General features: G+C 44.9%; 1 protein-coding gene across 5 annotated transcripts in view; it reads right to left on the minus strand.

The window, feature by feature from the left end:
* The window catches only part of PLCB4 (phospholipase C beta 4), a 985,968-nt gene that overhangs the window by 354,865 nt on the left and 607,036 nt on the right, over nucleotides 1–24,067 (minus strand). For all 5 annotated transcript variants that reach the window (XM_069234144.1, XM_069234142.1, XM_069234140.1 and 2 more), the window contains 3 exons: nucleotides 23,499–23,607; nucleotides 17,569–17,779; nucleotides 6,942–7,035 (listed from right to left, as the gene is read on the minus strand). In XM_069234144.1, the coding sequence (XP_069090245.1) occupies nucleotides 6,942–7,035; nucleotides 17,569–17,779; nucleotides 23,499–23,607 (414 nt within the window). The remainder of the gene's footprint in view (nucleotides 1–6,941; nucleotides 7,036–17,568; nucleotides 17,780–23,498; nucleotides 23,608–24,067) is intronic.

Here is a 24,067-nt window from a genome sequence, read left to right on the forward strand (position 1 = left end):
TTGCTGGTGCCAGGCTCCTGGGTCCCGTGGGCTGCTGCATCCCCACTCGCCGGTGCCCTTCCTCCTTCGCCAGATGATGCTAATGCACACATAGACAGAGGTGGAGGGAGAAGGAGGGTGGGAGAAACAGAAAGGGAGGAAATGGTGATAACCCACACATTCACTTCACATACAAACAATACATAAATTAGCCCATGCCGGGTAAACAAAAGACCATTTTGCAATCAATAACAATAGAGCCATGCAAGCAATACCCAAACTTATCAGCGGTCACATCAACCCTGCAGCCTATACACCTCATTGAAAACGACTACATGCCTGTCAACTGGCTAAATAACTGATCCAACAATTCCACCCAAGAACATACTCAGCCACATCATCTATTACAAGATGAAACAAATCTGAGCTCAGAGGAATTATGCACACAAACAAATTGATAGGAATGTGTGGAGTACATGTAGTACAGAGGTCTACTGTTGTTACAATTGAAGCAATTGCAATGTTAACAAAACATACGTATTGTTACCCAAATACAGTGCCAATATGATCACCTTGTACTACTACAGTACACGCAGAGATGGAGCATGCAGCCACTGACATGATAAAACATTAGAGCGACCCATACGTACAGCTGAATGTGTGTTACAGTACAACCAATTCTGTTCCTGCATGGCTCTATATAGCTAACGTGTCACACTCCTACATGATTGGTGTGACAAATAGGACTGTACACTCCCTAAATCTCATCTGACCACGTAAATCCCAAGTCCAGTGAGGGTCACAGTACACAACCATGCAGAAGTTATCTAACAGTCTACACTTCCCTCCTTGTGGCTGCTGTGCTGCCCTCAGGCGCCCATTCAACTCTGGGTAGGCCACTGCCAGTATGCGGGCCATTAGGGGGGTCAGGCTGACAGGCACCCCTTCCACGTTAGGAGGCCTTCCCCAGCTGTGCCTCTGCGGTCTTCTGGGACCAGCGTCTCAGGCCCCCCACCGCTTCTGGTGGGCACTGACATCTATGGGAAACATTCTGAAAATGGGGACATGATGTAATAATACCAATAATACCAATACAGCTGCAACCTTTGGCGACACACAAAATACACGGACCATGCACATTGCCAATATACCACAGAAATCATGTGCATGCAGAAGACCCTAATGAGTCATAACATGTCAATGTGTACACACATTCATTGTCAAACACCCACCCGACATGTGGGACAAAGGACGTTGTACTGACCTGTTGCCATGGAGCACTGTACAACAATCCCTTACAGGGGTAGAACCCCTTCCGCTAGTTTCTCCAGCTCCTCACTTGTGAAGGCTTGGGCTCTATACCGTGCAGTGCATGCCATTGCTGCTCCAAGATTCAGGACACAGCAGCACACAATGTGGAGGTCTTACTTACCCAAATGCCAGCAGTCAAGTGAGCTGGCCCACACAAAATGGCAGTTACGACCGCAGCAGTCATGACCGTCACCGCCGGCGGTGATCGTTATTGGTCATAGTCTACCACAGACGTCAATGTTATCCAATGAGGAGTTGCATGGCGGTTCCAACCACTTTCTGCCATGACGACTGCCGCCGGCGGAATGAGGTCACCTCTATCTGTCCAATGCATGCAGGACTGGCGGATGCCATTTTAGTTTGTAACATGACTTTTCTGGGTTCACACTGCGTCATTACCTGCATATCATCACAAATTGATTCATTTAGATTACACTTTGTTGATAATCACATTTGTAGTGAGTGTCTGGTGACATCACCACACTTGCCACTACATTTGTCAGTATTTATAATCTGTATGGTGGAACACATGGAAGGTGTATGTTTTACATGTCCTGTACACATCCATTGTCACAGGGATTATGTGGCATTGTCTGGTTGGGAATGGAGTGTGGAGTAATGTGTCTTCCCACAACATGACAGCCAACTTACATGAACGATACTTTGTGATTGTTGTATGTCATACTTGGTGCACAACATTGTGAGAGGTTTCCAGATTGTTGTTTGTCTCCTTGCCTAGATATTGCCAAAATGGAGTGATGAGGAATGCACCAGTTTACCAGCCACTCGAAGATCTTGAAACCATGGAAGAGTGCCACATTATCCTGACCTACTGACTGAACCCTTTGTGCTTTAGTGAAGAGGTCACCCAGTTGAAGCCAGACCTCCTGCCGGCTTCGAAAAATCCCCATGCCATCCCTCCAACAGTCCAGGTGTTGTCAGTTCTCAAATTTCTGGTGATTGGCTCTTTTCAGGTTAATGTGGGATGTCACAGCCCCAGTTCAGTGAGGTGTTGCAGGATGTGCTGGATGCCCTACTCACGCATGTGAACAGGTACATTAGGTTCCCACAACATGCAGAATTGGCCACTGTTAAAGCAGACGTCTACAATACATCAAATGTCCCACATGTAACCGGGGGCCATTGATGGGACTCACATCGCCTTGGTACCTCTGAGGGCCAATGAAGAGGTCCAGAGAAACCGGAAGAGTACATATTTGCTCATTGTACAAGTGGTGTGTCTTGCTCATGAGTACATAACATATGTAAATGCAAAATTCCCTGGATTAGTACATGATTCCTACGTCCTGAGGGACAGCACTGTCCCTGCATTGATGTCACAGCTACAGGGAGAAAGGGCCTGGCTCATAGGTATGTGTACTGCTCTCCATGTCAGACGTGTGTACCCCTCCCTACACAGTCGGCACTCTACCTAGCATAGTTACCAATAGTAATGTCCCCTTTCCCACACAGGTGACTCCGGATACCCCCAACCTGCCCTGGCTCCTGACACCTGTTAGACGTCCAACTACAGGAGGGGAGAACAGGTACAATGAGGCACATGGCCGGACCAGGGGAGTGACTGAGAGGACTTTCAGTCTCTTGAAAGCTAGATTTTGTTGCCTCCATGTGTCCGGTGGTGCTCTACAATACCGAGCAGGGAAGGTCTGCAAGATCTTTGTTGCCTGCTGCATGCTCCATAACCTGGCCCCCAAAAGGCACATCCCACTGTTGGAGGAGGGGGACATTAATGCTGGAGCAGTGTATGAGGATGATGACTCTGATGCTGAGGAGGAGGCAGACAAGGATAAGGCACATGACAACAGGACTGACCTGATTAGTCACTACTTTCAATGATGAACAGGTAAATGTGATTTGTTTGTCATCTGCACTGGTAATATGCATTGTTAATGCCAGTCTGTACCCAGATTTTGCAAGCATCAAGGTGTGTGTCTGGGGACTACAGCCTTCCATCTTGGTTTCTAACCCTGAAAGGTAGCTGACTTACCATGAGGGGTAGTGGAAATGCATTGCTGCTAGTGACATGTGTGGAATGTTGGTGCCATTACTGTAGGTCCTTATGGTTGTACCAGAGAGTCCTCAGCCTGCCTGTTTGGGTAAATATAAGAGGGATTTATCAGTCTTGTCCTGCTGTGTAGGCATGTCATACATCATTGTCAGATGCTACGTGGCAACTACCTGTTCCTGGCTACTCAGGGAGGGGAATAGTAGAGGATTTCACCTATGTGACATCTTTCCTGTCCTACACACGTGTGTGAGGGACAAAGCAGGTCCTTACATATGTGGTATCATAGCTCCAGTTTGTGTTCAACTGCAGTGGATTTATGACTGTGGATTACATACCTTACAACATTGTGCCTAATTCCATTTCATTTTCCCTCTTCAGGTGACATCTCTGTTTCGAAGCTGATTACTGAATTGCCTGTTGGCATCATTGACACTGGATGTTACTACAATATGGATGTACTTACACACCTGCTGGAGTATCCCACTATATCTGTCACTTACATATTATTGTAGTGCCAACATGTGTATATATTTGTTTCTTGTAACCAGAATTGCCACTACAAACAATGAAGAGACGTGCACCATGACTTGTGATAATTGGTATTTATTTAGTGTATAACATCACAGTCCAGAGGAGTGGGGTAAGGGTCTAGGTGAAGATCAGAGTGGTATACAAGGGTGACAGTTTAGAAGAGGGATCACTTCCTGGTATAGGGATTGGTCTTTGCCTCAGGTCCAGCAGGATGTCTGGATGGGTGACCTCTTTTATGGGGGTCCCTCATCTGCAGGGGCAGGGGTGCTGGTGGCCTCTGGGTCCTTCTGCTGGTCCTCCATCCCAGTAGCAGGTGCTGATGTTGAGGGCAGTGGTGTGACTGACTACTGGATGAGGCCTGCTGTTGGGTGGAGGATATCTGCAGGATATTTGTTCAGTTCCTTGAACTCCCCTAATATGGAGATCATGGTGGCATTGAATACCTGCCACTGCCGAATTGCCTCCTGGTGGTATTCCCCCCTGCAGCCATTGGATGTCCTGCAAGGTGGTCAGTATCTGGCCCTTCTTGTCCTGGGATTGCTGGTAGGCTCCCAGGACTCTGGAGACGGCCTCCTGGCCAGTCATGTCCTGTGTCTGCCTCATCCCTTGGCCCACAATTGCCATCCCACTGGCCCTTGCCCCCTGTGACTGTGCCCCTTGTGCAGTGTTCCCCCTCCTACTGACACCAGGACTGTCATTGTCTACGGTTTGCACCGTTGACTTCTGACCCTGTCCTGTGGGGCACACTGATGATTTATGTGACCTTGGGACACAGGTTTGGGAAGGTGGGCTCTGCTGTGCAATGGATGCCACAGGGGAGGTTGTTTCAGTTGTGGGCAGGGTTAGGCTGGTGGTGGTGGACTGACCACACATGCCTAATGGGCCAGGTTTGTCATCCATATCCAGACATTCAGGGGAGCCCACCTATATTGGACCTTCTTCCAGGCCTGGGCTTTCTGTCAATGGCCTCCTCTGCTGTGTGGCAGTACTTGGGAGACCTGTGTAATGAGAGGTATTTTGCCACATGATGGTATTGTAGAAGTGATACAAATGGTTGCATGCCATCATTGACTGGATTTGCAGGGCAGTAATGGCATTGACAGTTACTAGACCACTGCTTGTGTTTCCATCAGTGGAATGTTGCAATGGGCCTATTTTGGGGAACAGTTAATATTATGATAATGTCATTGCCATGTACTGATGTGCATTTCACTTTTTGGTGAAGGGTAGTGACGGTTTAACATGCAAGTTCACAGATGTGAAGTGGATGTAGCAGTATTGCAAGGGTAGGGAGTGTTGCATTGTGGTAGTTGTAGTACCTGCTGCAGTGTGGGGTATCCATGCACTAGGTGGGGCTCTAGGGGAATGGTTCCAGTAGGGAGCTCTGGCATGCAAGGGTGGGTATTGGATCTATGGTGGGTTTGTGCACGTTAGGGTGGTGTGAGGGGGTGAGAGGATGGTGGGGGTACATGATGTGCCAGGGACATGTTGGCCGGGGTGTGTAGTTGACTTACCTGTGTGCAGTCCACTAGGTATTCCCTTCAGCCCTTCTGGGTGTAGGATGGCCAAGACCTTCTTCTCCCACAATGACAATTATGGGGGAGGCGGTGGGGGCCTACCACCAGCCTTCATCACGGCGATTTGGTGCCTGGAAGCCATGGGCTGTACCTTCCCCCGTAGGTCGTTCCACCTCTTCCTAATGTCCTCCCTTGTGCGTGGATGGTTCCCCACAATGCTCACACTGACGACTATCCTCTGCATTAAGTCGTTTTTCCGGGAAATGGATGTCTGCTGGACCTCTGCTCCAAACAGTTGAGGCTCCACTCTGACGATTTCGACAACCATTACCCTCAGCTCCTCGTCTGTGAATCTGTTTTTTTTTGTGGTACCATGGTGGTTGTGTTGTGGGTGGGGGTGTGTGCTGTGCAGGGATGCTGGGTTTGCTGTTTGTTGGTGTGAGTTTGGGTAATGGTATGCACGTGTGATTTGTGGTGTTTGTGTGCAGTGGTGTGTTATGTGATGCATGTTCAGTGTGAAGGTCCCTGTGATATCTAGGTGCAGTGCCTTCTTTCAGTGTGCTCCTATCTCGCTCTCACATAGTTTCTGGGTACAAAGGGTTCTGGTTATGTGTGTGGGGGTGTTTTGTAGTGCTGTGGTCAGGTGTGTGTATGTGTCTCAGGTGTTGGGTAATGGTATTGTCCAATGTGGTGCAGTGTTCTGGTGGAAGTGCCTTTTTTCTCGCGGCGGTTCAGACCGCCAATGGATTAGCGCCGTGTTGAGAGCACGGTGCAGATTTGTGTATCGTTTTTTAGCAGGCGGGATGTTTTGGCGTTGCAGTGCTGGTGGTGCAGACGCCTCCTTCACGCCGCCGTTTCTGCTGACGGTTTCGTTTTTTGGGAACATTTTGGGTGGAATTGTGTTGGTGACTCGTAATGCGGCGGTCTTCAGACTGCCATCACAGGTGGTCTTTCGGTGGCCGCTTACACAGCGGTCTTAGGTAAAGACCACCAAAGTCAGAATGACCACCTCAGTCTCCTTTGGTCTGTTTGGACAATTCACTTGAAGATTCTGCCTGCTTTAATCAGACAGAGAACACGGGTGGAAGACACCAGGTTGTTGGTAAAGCTGTAAAACACACACTTCAGCAACTTCAGTTATCAGCTTCATTCGTACTGAAACAGAAGTCATAATAATTCACCAAGTAAAATTGACATTTACCAGGTATGGTATTGCCACTTCAGACACAGGTCCATGAATCCATCTCTAAGATGAATTCAAAGAAATATGCTTGTCATGTAGCATACAAAACAACCTGTCTTAAATTAGCAGACAAAAAACTGCATTTGACCAACACTCGAATTACATATGAGTGTGCTTTACAATTACCTTATCCGATATACTGGAAATATATGCCATTTTCTTCCTTGTAGCACAGATTCATAAATACAACAATTATGATGATATCATTTGAATGTTTTCTGCAGCAGTTGTTCACAATCAAACTTCATGGCATTTTAAGAACTTATCATACAATACCACATATTTACAGTTACTTAATCTGAAAACATCCTATAACGTTTGTAAAACTTACTTTAAATAAAATATCTGTGCACACCGCTTTTCCGTGAGTTATTATAGGTTCTTGGTCTTCACCTTTTCCATCCCAACAATCGAGCTCAACACACCTGAAGAAACAAAAAAAGTATATCAAACAGTCACTCTTGTAAATAGTAGTTGTTCAGTGTAGTCTTGACTTGTTGTGGTGACAAAACAATATTTTACACTGTACAGGATCTGTCAGTTTTTCTCTGATATTTCCCTAGTGACATCCTAAACAATACAAATGAAGCTGTCTTTGTAGTATGCACTCGTCAAATGACTGTAAACACCATTGGCATCACCATTATATAAATACCCCCTCCCAAAAATATAAATTGATGCATCCTTGTGGGACTCAGGGGGTCATTCCGACCCTGGCGGTCCATGACCGCCAGGGCCGGGGACCACGGAAGCACCGCCAACAGGCTGGCGGTGCTTCCAGGGCTATTCTGACCGCGGCGGTAAAGCCGCGGTCAGAAAAGGGGAACCGGTGGTTTCCCACCGGTTTTCCCCTGGCCCAGGGAATCCTCCATGGCGGCGCTGCTTGCAGCGCCGCCATGGGGATTCCGACCCCCTTCCCGCCACCCTGTTTCTGGCGGTTCTTACCGCCAGGAACAGGATGGCGGGAACGGGTGTCGTGGGGCCCCTGGGGGCCCCTACACTGCCCATGCCACTGGCATGGGCAGTGCAGGGGCCCCCTAACAGGGCCCCATGAAGATTTTCACTGTCTGCATTGCAGACAGTGAAAATCGCGACGGCGTCACATCCCTGCAACTCCGCCGGCTCCATTCGGAGCCGGCTTCCTTGTTGCAGGGCCTTTCCCGCTGGGCCGGCGGGCGCTCTTTTGGCGGTCGCCGGCCGGCCCAGCTGGAAAGCCAGAATGGCCGCCGCGGTCTTTTGACCGCGGAGCGGCCATATGGCGGTAACCGCATGGCGGGCGGCGGTCGCCAAAAGAGTGAGAATGACCGCCTCAGTGTGTAAGCAATATTAAAATAGTTCAAAATAAGGTATTTGGAATGCACAGAAATCTGCTGCTGTTAGAACCAGTGCACCAACAATATAATTCGATCTCAGTCTGCAAACCTACCGATAGTCGATTGTGATGATTCATCTTGCTACAACCTTTGAATGTTGTGGTCAGTTTGTTTATCAGGTTGTGTGCTACCATGTTCGAGCACAGTGACAGCCTTTAATACATCACAGTGCCCTCAACTACTATTAATGAGCATTAGCACACTATGGGGGTCACTCCTACATTGGCGGGCGGCGGTCGCCACCCGCCAAGCGGGAACCGCCGAATGACCGCACCGCGGTCAAAAGACTGCGGCGGCCATTCTGGCTTTCCCGCTGGGCCGGCGGGCGACCGCCAGAAGGCCGCCCAGCGGGAAACCCCCTTCTACGAGGATGCCGGCTCCGAATGGAGCCGGCGGAGTCGAAGGGGTGCAACGGGTGCAGTGCCACCCGTCGCGATTTTCAGTGTCTGCAAAGCAGACACTGAAAATCTTTATGGGGCCCTGTTAGGGGGCCCTTGCACTGCCCATGCCAGTGGCATGGGCAGTGCAGGGGCCCCCAGGGGCCCCACGACACCCGTTACCGCCATCCTGTTCCTGGCGGTGAAATCCGCCAGGAACAGGATGGCGGTAAGGGGGTCGGAATCCCCATGGCGGCGCTGCAAGCAGCGCCGCCATGGAGGATTCCCTGGGGCAGGGGAAAACCGGCGGGAAACCGCCGGTTTCCCTTTTCTGACTGCGGCTTTACTGCTGCGGTCAGAATTGCCCCGGAAGCACCGCCAGCCTGTTGGTGGTGCTTCCTCCGTCCCCGGCCCTGGCGGTCCATGACGCCAGGGTCGGAATGACCCCCTATATGATATACTGATATTGGCTCTGCTTTTAATGCCAGCACTAACTACTGCTGAATGCCTGCAATCTAGGATCAGTGAACATGTGACAGGGACCTGGAGCAAACTGGGACAGTTGGCCTGATTGTCTGCCTATTGTGAAAGTATTGAGGAGAGTAATAATCAAGCCAATAACAAGTGGTCCTTGCTCTTACTTATTATGGTCTGTCACTCTTGGTGAAAAATTGAGAATTTTCAAGAGATAATATGCTGTGCTTCAATTTATGATGATGTATGTAGAATGTAATAGTGTAACTTTTCACAGCTGAGTATATCATGAAGAACATTCCACCGATGTCAGTTGGAGCGTCCCCTGTGGGATGACTGTAGCTGTGGCTACATGAGTTACAGCTCTTTGAATAAACAAGCGGTTAAACTACTTGTGTTTGAGAAGTTGTCACTGCATGAATTTGGCAATGAGCTGAAGCCATTGCAACTACCTACGCAACTATTCTGTGTGATGGTGACCATCATCAACGAGGAAGCGCGGGTACAGCTGATGCATGTCTGTAATCAGCACAAACGACATAATACAGTCACGGAAGATTCAGGCTGTCTAAGTAAGCCATTTACTGCTGACTAACTAGTAATTAGCCAGGGAATTTTGGAACAGGCAACAAAATAAGTTCTGGCAGCTATATGTGAACAGCCTGCCGCATACATCTTGGAAATTGTGCGCAGACATTTTAGAATTGGCGAATAACAATAAGTTCTTGCAGCCATTTTTTAACAGACACAATTACAGACATTTTGGAACAGGTGAATAACAATAAATTCTGGCAGTCAATTGAGAACAGTCCGCTGCATACATCTTGTAGCAGGCTAATAGCTTGTCGGCTCAGTGGTTCAACAGAAAGGCTATATAAGTGGAATTAGAGCGGCGTGTATACAAAGTTTCTGCCCTCTGTGTATTCTTTAAGTATTGTGTTTACAAGCTTAATACACAAATTCAAATGCATGTTCCTCTGATTTGAAGGAACATTTGTGACACGCACACCTGGCTAGTTCATTAATGATTGGGTGCATGCCTAGGGACATAGGTGTGATTTAAGCATCTAAGTTTTTCTGTTAGTTTGGCACAGTGATGTGGTGATATAAATGCAAGTATCATGGCCACCCAACATATTTTGATCCTAACCCATTATGCAATCGGTAAATCCACCTTTACCAGTTGGGAATCACTGGGCAATCTGGCTATTACATGGAACCAGTGTTTTGATGCATTGGAAATGTATCTTGGAGCAAAGGGGGCATCACATTTCATGGTAAAGAGAAAGAAGTATTTACTGTTACATTCCCTGGGTTTTGAAGGAAGGGAGATTTTCATACATCTTCCAGAGCTGCCAGCAGTTGAAGGTGACAAACTAGATGAATGTGAAGGGGTGGTTAAAAAGTTGAAAGGGAGGATGGACATTCATTCTAGCATGGTCATTTTGCGGAATTTGTTTTTCAAAAGAACACAAACCCCGTTGGAAAATGAGGATGTATATATTAGTGTGTTGAGGAAGTTGTGCTCAAAATGTCAGTATGCAGAATTTACTGACCAACTGATTAGAGGTCAGTTTATAAGCAATTGTTTGGACAAACATATTATCAGAAACTACTTCCTCATTAGACGAGGCGATTAAGGTTGCCAAGAGCGTAGAATTAGCTAAGATGTCTATAAGATAACTGAATTTACAAACAGAGGTGTAAGAAACTATCAGTGTGGTTGGTGGGAGCCAACCTATAAGAAAAGATGTGAAGAACATTGAAAATAAAATTTTTAAATGAACCAACATATATTTTAGATATGGGAATAGCCCGCATAATACAGGGGGAAAAGGATGTCTGGCAAGAATGGTTTTATGCAGTAAATGCTCAAAGGTGGGATACTTTGCCAAAGTGTACCAGAGCAATGTTACATGTGGGACCGAGGTGAGCAGTGTGGTGGAGGAGGAGTCCTATGTGGAAGGAGAAGACCAGACTGTGAAAGAGTTCCAGGACAAAATAAAGGGTGTTACAGAACACAATGTGGTGATGAGAGATCCTGATAAGTGTGGAGATCCATACATAGATGTACTAGTTGGAGACAAACGTTTACGCTTATTAGTTAACTCAGGTGCAAGAATTACGATGGTCACCTCTGATTTGTTAAATGGTACATGGGGCGACAGGAAGTTGTTTCCTCCAGACAGGTAGCCTGTATCCTGCAAAAGCAGGAAGATAGAGCTGGAAGGGTTTATTGAGGATATTTTGGAGTTCAAAGATTGAAAAATACAAGGAAAAGTGTATGTTACTAGAAAGGGGCTAAATATTTTAGGATGGTACCATCAGGGTCTGTTTGGATTGGTGCTTAGACTTCACACTAGTGAACAAGTTCTAGTACTGCCAGACTTTATTGAACAGGGGTTTCCTTCTGTTTTTTTCATCCAATCTGGGAATAATATCAGGGTTCAAACATAGGATAAAGGTGAAACAGAGTGCTATCCAATTGAGCATAAGGTCAGGTTAGTCCTATTCAGCTTAACAGATGATTTGGAAAAGTAATTTGCTAGTTTACAAAGCAGAGGGGTCAAACTACCAGTGGAAGTCTAGTTAGTGGTCATCCCCTTTGGCTGTGGCTAAAAAGCATAATTGGGACATCTGAGTTTGTGTAGACTTGAGAAGTCACAACAAGGAAATATGGGTAGATTCCCATCCATTGCCTAAGATCAATGACGTGTTAGGAGATTTGGGAGAGGCTGAATGGTTCTCTAAAATCGACTCAACCTGTCGTCAGGTGGTACTGGCAGAACCTTTCAGGCATTACACAGCATTTAATTCACCTTCTGGCACATGCCAGTTTTATCGTATGCCATTTAGGGTGGTGTCTGGTGCCTCTGTTTTTCAGTATATCATGCATCTGGTATTGGGAAACATCAAGGGGGTCGTAGTGTTTCAGGATAATGTGCTGATATATGAGAAGAGGTTGGATGATCAGGACAACAGACTACAAAAGTTTCTCTGAATTTTTTCAGAAAAAGTAGTAGTGGTTAACAAAGAGAAGTGTGAATTTTGGAAGGTAAAAGTGTAGTGTCTGGGTCGCGCCATGTCTAGGGATGATATTTACCCGAGGCGTGGCCTGGTTAAAGCAGTGGTGGATTGTTCTCAACCCAAGAACAAAGATGAGCTATACTCCTTTATTGGGCTATGTGAATTTTATTCCAGATTCATTGTTATGCATCTAAGATGAGATATCTTACTGATATACTAGACAAAGGTATACCATTTGTATGGGATGACAGCTGTCAAGAGACTTTTGACATAGTAAAAACAGAAATGAGAAGCGTGAGTGCATTATATCCCTATGATCCCGAATGCCTGTGCACTATTACAGATGATGCCAGCAAATATAGGCTTGGTGCAGTGTTGACCCAGAATACGATGTGTGGGCTAGTCACCATAAGCTATGCATCCAGGATACTTTGTGAGCCAGAAAAAACTACTCCGTCATTGAAAAAGAATTATTGGCATGTTACTGGGACATTGAAAAGTATAGGTCTTATGCATGAGGTAGGGGTTTTGAACTCCATACCGACCACAAACCACCGGTATACATCCTCAGTGGTAAAAGAGATAAGTATAATACGCCACAAATAACTAAGTTCATTACAAAACTATTACAAAAAGGTTTTGACATTATATACATACGGGTGGAAACAACGTTACTGCAGGTATGTTGCCCAGAAATGCCAGTGTGTGAACAAGAAGAAGCAGACTCTGAAGACTATGTTGAGAAATGTTTGGTTGCTCTGTTGCCTTCGGGGATGCGTCAGGTAATGAAACTTGTCAGGGGCGAAGTGCCAAAGTGGGTGCAGTGAGGGTGCAAGTCCAAAAATATATTGTAAATAGGTGACCTACAGAGAGGTGTGTATGTCCTGAAATTCAACCATACTGCAAGATTGCAAATGATAGTGTCATCGTAAGGGATGACAAGTCTGTTTCCTCTGGAGTTATTCGTCAGAAGCTGATTAATATGTCCCATGAAGGACATCTGGGGTCAACAAAGACAAAAAGACGAGCCAGAGCCTACCATTGGTGGCCTTCAATGGATAAAGATATTGAGGTGGTGGTGAAAGCATTTGTTGTGTGCAGTAAGGCTAGAAAAGGGTTTAAGGTGGTGACTCTACCGTTGCAGCCTATTCAATACCCAGACAGACCATAGGTCAAATATGGAATTGACATGGTGGGACCATTCCGTTTTTTATCCCATCATCTACGATAAGCAGTTGTCCTGATGGAATATCATAGTAAGTGGCAAGAGATACGCTTCTTCTCCATGCCCACTGCATCCAATGCTGTATTATTCTGAGGAGACATATTCTCAAAAGAGAGTTTCCCCGAATATCACATTTTAGACAATGGGGAGCAATTTGTGAATGCTGAAATGGAAGAATTCTTTAAAAGAGTTGGGGTCAAGCATCTGAAGAGTTCTCTCTATGGCTGGCAGAGAGTATGAAGAAGGTGGTGGTGGACTGCATTAAGTGGGCTAAGAACAACAATTACAATGTTAAGGAAGCCATAAAGTACATGCTGTGATTTTACCATACACACCCTCATTCTGTAACCCATGGGACTCCATTTGTGTTATTAAGGGGCTGTCAACCTACCTCGGTATTGTATCCTGCCTGGTTGGCTAGGTCCATTAGGCACAAAGTGGTTAAGACTGGTGATCAGGAAACCTTACTCCAAAGAGTAGTTAATAAATAAAGAAAACAAAAGGATAGATATAATGTCAGAAAGTGTGCCAAACGTCTATTGTTCCAAGTGGGAGATTTGGTGAGTGTGAAGAAGCCTGGTTTTGTTACGAAAGGAGAGCCAAGTATGGTGATCCAGTTAAGGTCGAACAAGTGTGTGGCAGTGCAGTATGTGCGGAAGGGGGACATTGGTGGAATGTCAGTAAAAGTGTTAAAGAGTAAGGTTTGAAATGTTCTTTAGAGGCTTATGGTAGACAGTTATTATGAGAAGGCTGGTCAGTTCAAAGAAGATCAGTCTGGTCCATCTGAGATGGCTGTTGATCCATCTGATATGGTTTTAAGGAGATCGTCCAGGGAAAGATTTGTGCCTTGGAAGTTGAGATCAGGAACTGGTTCAGTGATATAAACAATTAGTTACCTAGAGGTATAAAACATGATTTTCAGCTTGTATTTGCTTTTATTTTGATTGTCTTTTATAGTTTATATTTTTAGAGAATTTTGGCTTCATCTCTGTTTGTTTTATGTTTTTATGGTATATTTTCTTATTTGTTGTATAAAAAGAGATAATATGTTGTGCTTCTGCAATGTATTTTTTTATGAAGATGTATGTAAAATGTAATGATGTCACTTTCCACAGCTAAGTCTATCATGCAGAACATTCCACGGAATGCGATGGTCCAAGCACCACCTTACGACTGCGGCGGTTGCGCTGCGGTCGGACTGCCAGCACTGCCAGGATTAGTCGTCCCGGCAGTCTAGCGGTCATGGCATCCTAATCCGCCAGGGCAGCGCTGCCCTGGAGATTACGACTTCGTTCTCCACCAGTGATTTCAGTAGCACCAACATGAAAAGGAGGGCGGAGAACGGGGCAGGGAGCCTCAGGCCAACACCGTTGTAATGTTCACTGTCTGCTCGGCAGACAGTGAACATTGCGAGGGTGCTAGTATTCCCTGCAACATACAGCATTCCCACCGGCTCAATTACGAGCCAGAGACAATGTTGTAGGCCGTTTCCCGCTGGGCCAGTGAGCGGAAACTGAGGTTTCCCCCTGCTGACCCAGCGGGAAACTCGCAATGGGCCCGGCGGTGAGGCAGCCACAATGGCGGCAACCTCCCCATTGGGATTTTGGTGGAAGGGCTTTTCCGCCCACCAAAATCATAATAAGGCCCTTAATCTTAACAAGCATACTTTTCAACCTCTATCTGAGTGCACCTTTTGTGATGTAATGTTTTGCCAGTCAGCAATACACAGACAGTACAAAACTATATTTGGAAATATCCTGAGTCAATGATATATTAATATTAATAATACTCCACTCCTGGTTGATAAACCTTGGAAAATGGACGTCAAACTAATTCCTGATGCTAAATCACACCACGGCACAAACATATCTTTGATCCCTCACTCATATATGAGCAAACGGTAGCTGGCTTCTGGCCCTTTGTCTCAACCACAAAAAAACTGCAGTAAACCTCTCGGATTTAGTCGTATACTTGACTCTGTCACTTAACCCACATAAAAATACCATAGCCAAAGTGGCCAATTTCCACATTCCCAGTGTAATTCCAATTTAATTTTAGTACAGCCTCATTATATAAAGCTTACCATAGTCTTCTCTCGCACATCTGGAATCATAACTCTATTACATGGCTACCCTTATAACATCTCAAAAGCTGGCCACTTTTCAACATCTTAAGGGAATTAGATAGATTATTTTTAGAAGTCCGAAATAAATTCAAAACTAGGTGCCTGACGTACAAAGCAATTCACTTAAATCATCCTTCTTATTGGTCAGATCGGCTCACCATCAGTGGAGGCCAAACTGGAATCAGAAACAGAACCTAAAATGTAAGATTCTATTAAGCACAAAATCAAACGTTTCTTTGGTGGACACGTCATTTCGGATTTCTCCTCTACCAGATTTAAAAAATCAGACCACAGTATTACCCTTCAGGAAGCATGTGGTGATAATGACTCCCCTTTGGGTTATTTCTGAAGTACTTTTGTGATCTAACGCTATAGCAATCGCTAACTAGACCTATGTATTGCAGGTGTAACACCTTTCTATCCTTGTAAGTTGACTGTATGTTTTGTAACTGGTGCTTATGTTATACATCTCAGTCTTATGTAAAACGCACTGAAGCCAGGTGGCTCAGCGGTGTGATAGAAAACCATTAAATAAATCCATAAATGAGCATTCCGGTCTTATACCGTAGTACTGTTGCTTTTTCCTAATGCAAACTTTTTCCAGACAACGTACAGCTTGCTTGACTGCGCCTTTCATAAGAGTGCTGATACTACCCTATTTTTCTATAAAATGTAGATATCACCCCAAGACTTAAATATATGTACGGAAAAAAAACATCAGCAGTTTGCAGTGATTACTTGTTAATTGAGGCCATCATCATGACAGTAGGCAATGTGTATCACATTCCAATGATACATACACACAGCAATCAGTGATGTATGGAGTCTTACAGTGGCAGTCTGGCTCTGCATTAGATCACCAAAAAGAGAAAGGTATGAATTGTAACCAAGGTTACGATTGACATTGACATATTCTGTCCATCAGCTTCAGATAAAAGTGATTAATGTTCATCTGGAAACCTAGTAACACAGGTGGTGGGATTATCAACACATCTAAGACACACATTTCAATCTTTAGATATTTTAGGTGAGTAAGAGAACACCGAGGCATGTATATTATCATCATATAAAAGCAAACTGATGTTGCCCCCAATAACAGAGGATGGAATCACAGTTGCTATGAACTGAAAAACAACAAGGCCTATACTGAAGCAATCTTTGTAATGAAAAAATGCATGCCTACATTTTGGAAACCACTATATATCTGGATGTCTTTACCCTTGTCTGATTATTCTGAATACAGATTTGTTGTGTACTAGAGATTTGATAGCATTGGACCCGAAGAGTCCTTTTACTTAAACAAAGGGACCTTGAAAAAATGTTGCATCTTGTCTTAAGGTATGACCTGTTGCCTTCCTGCTAATAAATGGAGTCAGTATACAGAATCTGGAGTGCGCATTACATTGTCTTATTTGTGCAGCAACTTGACTAGGATTTAGTTAATGCCTCTTTTAGTACAACACAATGCTGATGCATCAACTTTCCTTCCTAGTAACAAGAGTGTTTTTTGTAATACTATCAGGGCTTTAATTGATTTTGTATCTGGAATTGTTTGCATTCTAGCCAAGTGTTACCTGCCTTAAGGGCCTGCTTACAAGTTGGCCGGTTGATCCGCACAACTCCAATATGGCAGTGATAAGGTGGCCATCAAGGTGGCAGGTTAACCACCATCGTATTATGATGTTTCCACTGGGCTGACCGGTGGCAACGTCATATTACAATGTTTCTGCCGATCAGCATGGTGGAAAAGGTGCAGCTGCAATGTCATTGTCTCCCTCAGGGAGCCGAGGCCATTGCCGTCGCACACTGCACCCTCAAAATGCACACTGTCTGACACAGCACAGGGTGCACATTCTGAGGGTGCTGACAGGGGACCCCCAAATCTGCCTTTCCAATAGACTTTTAATGGCAGGGACCCAGCCTTGGGAGAAAGGAAAGTCGTGATCAGCACGGCCGTGCTGAACTCAACACCGCCCATGGCTGACCTTGACTTTGACGTCGCTAACCCGTCAGGAGCCCTGATCCTGCCGAAGGCGGTGGTGTCCTGGCGGTCCAACTAACAGAATTCCGTCCATTGGACTGCCAGGATTACAGTGGTCCGAAGGCCATGTCGTGTTTGGCAGTCCGAGAACTACCAAACTCGTAATGAGGCCTTAAGCCTTTTCTTGCCTTTGCCACTCATACGCTTCACATATGTGCTCCTGGTACATAACAAGAATAATTTTATATTACAAAATTGATTTTCCTATGTATCAACATACAGAGATATTGCACTGATGGACTAAATTTTTTTAACAAATTGTTCTCATTGTAAAAAGAATGTGCATTGTAAAAGTAACACATAACTCTTTCCGAACCTGCATCCTGCTAGAAGAACCTGACGATACATCTCCACAGAAGATTTTCCGCCAAACTGCCTGCCTGTAAGATACGTGTTGTGGGAGGAGCTGATGAAGTAGTGTGCCAAAGGGTGCTCCATTTCCTGATAAAGTTCCAATCGGTCAAGGAAGACAGGGGCATTTTCATCTGACATCAAATATCTACAAAACCCATCACTCGACATAAGACCTGTAGAAAAAATATAGTTGTTCTTTCAACTTATAGGGAATACAGGGTGTATTTTATATTTTCCATTTATTAAAACATTGATGAATGAGAACATGTTTGCCATTTTTAAATGGACGTTCAGTTAAAGAGGATAAATGATTCAAATAGCTCCATGAAGCCTAAATAATTAGCGAAATCTGTTTTCTTTTGTGAAATAGTTCTTTTGGTAGAAATGACATATGCTCTAAGAAAACAAGGAGAACAAAAACAAGAGGAGAACAATACAAATTCTGTGAAAGCTGATCATCTCCCTACTTCGGTTCATTGGTTTTTATTAGTTACAAAGTCATGCAATGGAAAAGCCAATGACAATAGAGGAATCCCCTGCTCTACTTTGTTGTTTCATGTCTTGTTGTACCCTGGACCAATTTAACAAGAGTGTACCACCTACTGGCTATGCTGGTGCTCCTTTTTTCCCCAATGACTGTTTTGCATAAATATATTCATGTTTATTGGCCAATTTGTAACAGTTTTGTTTTAGTCTTACAAATATCATTACAAGACAGCCACCATGTGAGTGCATACTTTCACTGAGGTCATCTTGTAATAGTTTTCTATAACTTTAAAAATATTACAAGATGGTCACCACTGTATCAGTGAACACATGCACAACTTGCAATGGGTTTTCTTCTAATTGTAAAAAAATTACAAGATGACTACCATGCAGGCATGTGTATTTGGAACTGCAGTGTTTTTGAAAAATCATTCCAGGATGACCGTTGAACATTTGTCCGCATGCACACACATAGGTGTCCAACTGGAAATGGTGTAAAATCATTGTCCAAGGTGGCTGCCTTTCGATAGGCATCCGAAAGAGTGTGAGGAGGACGAGGGAGCAAGCTCCCTTGTGTGGGTAGCAGAAGGAAACAAAGAGAGGGTGAGAACATTGTTATTTATGCACAGGAAGGTCTGATGTCAGCAGTGGCAAGAAACATTGTTCCAGTCAAAACATGAGACCAAAATGTTCTTCGATGGGATAAACACAAGAATGGGAATGATAGCCATTGAATCAGGAGCTGGGGAATGAAATCCTTAGGAAAGCCACCAAATGAGAAGAGGTGGGCAAAGACCTACTCTACGTTTATAGTGGGTACAAAATGTCAGCTGTCTGTGGGGAAGTCCTACAGCTGTATCTTTCCAATGTGAGTCCTTCTACTATTAACAGGGATTGAATGGGCTCTTGATATGCACACATTAGTTCTGTTGCTACAGCTGATAATATTATTTCTCTATTCGAAGACTGCAGGCAATAAGTTGTCCATAAGAGCACTGCCATTTTAATATTCATTTTTCTCTGGGTGGATATTCCATTGTTGACCATAACCTAGTAGTCCTCTTAATCCTGCAGTGAGTATCCCCTTTCGTGGTCCTAGCTAAGGACTGAAATTAGAGTATAACATGCTATTTATGGCTCTACCTCTAAAGTGGGATTTATGTTCTCAAATATGTGTTTTAGTTAGAATTGAAGAGACCCAATTTGTGTAGAATCTGGAATATAAATGAAGTGAAGTGTCCATGCTGAACCGATTTTCCTAAAACTACTGAACATGTAAGAAATGGAACTTGAGAAACAAAGTACCATAAACTATATTCTTACTCATACATTGATTTGTGATATGTAATGATTAACAATGCACAACATTGCTTGTGTTTAATAACAATACTAGCATTTTACCACATTTCAAGCACTCGGAATAATCGTATAAGTGTGAATGTACAAAAACAGTCTACTATAGACAAAGTAAGTATCTGGTACAGAGTTGTTATAAAAGTAAATTTAGTAAGTATTATTCAAAAGAACACAACACATTCAGATATCAAATCATACTAACAAATACAGATTTTCGGTCTTCTAAATGAAGCAACCATCACCACAGTTAGGCCCCACTGTAGTTAATGCAGGTGAGACATTTCCAAGCCAAAAGCAACAACTTTAAATGAGTGTTTGGACAAATAGCTTCACAGAGCTCTTGTGTTATTAACATACTCGGTAAAACGACAATTGAACATTCTAATAAAAATGGGGCAGACTGTTATATTCTCTTGTTCACCTATTTTGCTGTTGGCCCATGGTAAACAGGTAGCACAGTTTCTGCTGGGCTCCACTTCAAGGTGTCTACAGGACATTAACCAGTGTGGCTGAAACTGTATGTTCAGTTAAGCAAGGCCATGTTCAAATACATAAAATACTGTTACTTCAGGAAGATGTTTGAATGTTGAGATTAAGCTTTTCTAGTTGTTAGAGCCTATAGTGCTCACAAAGTGTCTAATGAGAATCCTAACAATTCGGGGTTCATGTCATTCTTTGGCATCCCATTTTCTCACATACTACAGGAATCTTTATAAACATATATTGTTATATGTGACAAAGACAAGTTCGGAAGGTAAGAGTTCATGGATAGTCTCACAAACCTGAAACTGTTGTTAAGATTTTCCTTGAATATGATTTGTTTCAGAGATACGTCAAGCCAACACATTTTGCAACTATATAAGTACAATGTCTCTTCTTCAAGGCCCTGGCTTTATCTGATAAAAGTGAACATCGCCATAGCTATCCCGGACGGCCGCCCCAACAAACCAGGAGGAGGCATCGCCATCATCCACAAGAACACCCTCAGGATCACGACCAACACGAAGACACCCTCAGCACCGCCAAACTCCTGCACTTCCAAATCCACACTGACCCAAACACCACCCTCCGAGGGACCCTCGTCTACAGGCCCCCCGGTCCACAACAGCAATTCAGCAGCTCCCTTACCGACATCAGCACGCACGCTCTTGCATCCACTAACTACATACTCCTCAGAGACTTAAACTTCCACCTCGAGAACACCAACGACAACAACACCGCCCCCTGCTCGACAACCTCTCCAACCTCGGCCTCAAACAGCTTGTCATGACACCAACCCACTCCGCAGGAACACACTCGACCCTATTTTCTCTGCCAGCATTCACGTCTCTTTCAGCCACACCACCAAACTCCACTAGACAGACCACCGCTGCATCCACTTCTCCTTCAAGAAACCCACAACACACCACCACCCACAACGGATCCCCCACCGCAGTTGGAACAAGGTCACCAAAGACCAACTTATCGTGACCCTCTCCCAGAACCCACCCATCCACACCACGACACTGATGCAGCTTCCTGCAACTTCAGGCAATGGGTCAACACCTGAGCCAATACTCTCGCCCCAATCAAGAATCCCTCCAATAGACGCACCGACAGACACGCCTTCTGGTTTACCGCCGACCTCCACGAATCTAAGCAAAGCTGCCGAAGACTTGAAAGAAAGTGGCGCCAAGATCAGACTCTGGACAACCACACAGCTATCAAAAATGCCATCCGCAGACACCACCAACTCATCCAAGACGCCAAAAGAACCGCCTTCAAAAACCGAATCAACAACAACGCACACAGCCAAAAGGAGCTCTTCAACATTGTGAAGGAACTCTCCAACCCCAGCTCCAACGACATCCTGACATTCCGAAGACCTCTGCGACTCCCTAGTCTCCTACTTCCACTGCAGGATTGCAGACATCCATGCCAGCTTCAGCACCCAGACCCCCCCGGCAACCACCAACACCAAAGATTCACCTCTGACCAACCTCCTGCTATCCTGGACCCCCGTCAACGACAACACCATCGAAATCATAAATACCATCCACTCCGCCTCTCCATCTGACTCCTGCCCTCACCATATCCTCAACAAAGCAAGCTCCGTCACTGCACCGCCAACTACGGAACATCATCAACAGCTCCTTCGAGTCCGACACCTTCCCAGAGAGCTGGAAACACGCCCTCCTCAAAAAAACCAAGGCGGACCCAAAGGACCTCAAAAACTTCTGGCCTATCTCCCTGCTCCCCTACCCGGCAAAAGTCATTGAGAAGGCTATCAACAGACAACTAACCCGCTTCCTAGAGGAGAATCGCACCCAGGACCCTTCCCAATCTGGATTCGGCAGCAACCACAGCACCGAAACTGCCCTCATAACCACCACCGACGACATCAGAACCATACTGGACAGTGGCGAAACCGCGGCCCTCATCCTCCTGGACATCTCGGCCCGTTCAACACCATCTGCCACCACACCCTACGCTCACGCCTCAGCAATGCTGGAATCCGCAACAGAGCCCTGGACTGGGTCACCTCCTTTCTCACCGGCAGAACCCAGAGAGTCTGCCTCCCCACATTCTGCTTGGAGGCCACCAAAATCATCTGCGGCGTACTCCAGGGTTCTTACCTAAGCCCGACCCTCTTCAACGTCTACATGGCCCGCTCGCTAACATGGCCCGATCCCACAACCTCAACATCATCTCATGCGGCGACGAAACCCAGCTGATCCTCTCCCTCACCAAGGACTCCGCCAAGACCTACCTCCACGAATGAATGAAGGCCATCGCCGAATGGATAAAGAGAAGCTGCCTCAAACTCAATTCCGACAAGACGGAAGTCCTCCTCTTCAGCTCCACCCTCTCCGCATGCGATGACTCCTGGTGGCCTGCCACTCTTGGAACTGCTCCACCTTCCACCGACCACACACGCAACCTAGGATTCATCTTGGACCACTCACTATCTATGACCAAGCAAGTCAACGCCATCTCCTCCTCCTGCTTCAACACCCTCCACATGCTATGAAAGATCTACAACTGGATACCACCTGAAACCAGAACAGTCACCCAAGCCCTCGTAAGCAGCAAGCTGGACTACGGCAATGCCCTCTACGCAGGAACCACGGCCAAACTCGAGAAGAGGCTAAAACGCATCCAGAATGCCTCCGCACGTCTCATCCTGGACATCCCCCACCACAGTCACATCACAGACCACCTGAAAAACCTGCACTGGCTCTCACTCTACAAGAGAATCACCTTCAAACTCCTCACCCACGCTCACAAAGCACTGCACAACACCGGACCAGAATACCTCAACAGACGACTCTCCGTCTACACCCCGACCCAGCATCTCCACTCCGCCGACCTCACCCTCGCAACTGTCCCACACATCCGCAGAACTACAACCGGAGGTAGATCATTCTCGCACCTCGCCGCCAAAACGTGGAACACTCTTCCCACCCACCTGCGCCAGACCAAAGACCTCCTTACCTTCAGGAAACTTCTCAAGACCTGGCTGTTCGATCTCTGAAGCAAATCATTTCAAAGAACATTCTAAACATCTGTTGTAAGTTTGTGAAACTATCTTGATCTCTTGACTTTGGAACTAGTCTTTTTTACTTATAATTTTGGTAGAGCTGGAAAGAAGCTCCACAATATCCAGAAGTCACATGGCTGGTCCCATTAGGGTCTCCTTCCATTTATTCTAGGATTTATATATTGTTATTTAGTTTAATGAATATATCACCAACACTTTATAATGAACAATTCAAGAACTATTTTTGATAACAAAAGCCAGGGAATGTGGAGGCAGTATTGCATGAAATATCATCCAACCTGAGAAGAATGGGCTCAGATTGTAAACATAATTCAACAGCAGCACTGAAACCTTGATTGAATGACGTTATTCATTTTTTGGGTTTCATTGAGTTAAACGTGACCTCAATTTGAAGGAAAAATAAGATACATTTAACCTTGGTCTATCTTAGTAAATAATGATTTGAGCATTACCAGTATTCATTTCAGACCAAGTATTTATTTGCATTTATAATCTTTGCTCTTTCTTACCTTTTTGCTTCAGGTTATCATCAGGTTCATAATTCTCAATTATTTGTATCGCCCTTTTCGTATCGTAGAAAGGAAATAATATTTCATTCAGACGAGGATCTCGTTGATGCTGTGGTTTAGAAAAGGGTACAATTTAATTGGAGAGTTTGCTGAATGTGTATGACATTACAAAAATTAAATGTATAAAAAGAGTTTCCTGAATAGCCACTATTTACACAACTTTGTTATTTATGTAGTTTTTCATTAAGGAACAGCTGATTATTATCAGCAAAACACAACAATTGAGACTTTAAATGATTTAAAAAGCTATAGTGGTTAAGTTGTTATCTTAATTGAACAATTATTTATTTCTTCTATCGTAGTCCATACCATTCCATCTTATTGTCAAAGTGGTGGGCAGACCATCATATGTACTGAGACTGAAAATATTATCAACCTCATGTAGATAGTGGTAATTAAATGGCTCTTCTACACCTTACTACATGTTCATCCACCCTATACATATTTCCTTGCATGTGTTCCTTTACCGCATTTCAAACTCATAACAGATCATAGAAAAAGACATGTCA

This window comes from Pleurodeles waltl, chromosome 5 (genome assembly GCF_031143425.1).
Source record: "Pleurodeles waltl isolate 20211129_DDA chromosome 5, aPleWal1.hap1.20221129, whole genome shotgun sequence".
Taxonomy (NCBI): Eukaryota; Metazoa; Chordata; class Amphibia; order Caudata; family Salamandridae; genus Pleurodeles; species Pleurodeles waltl.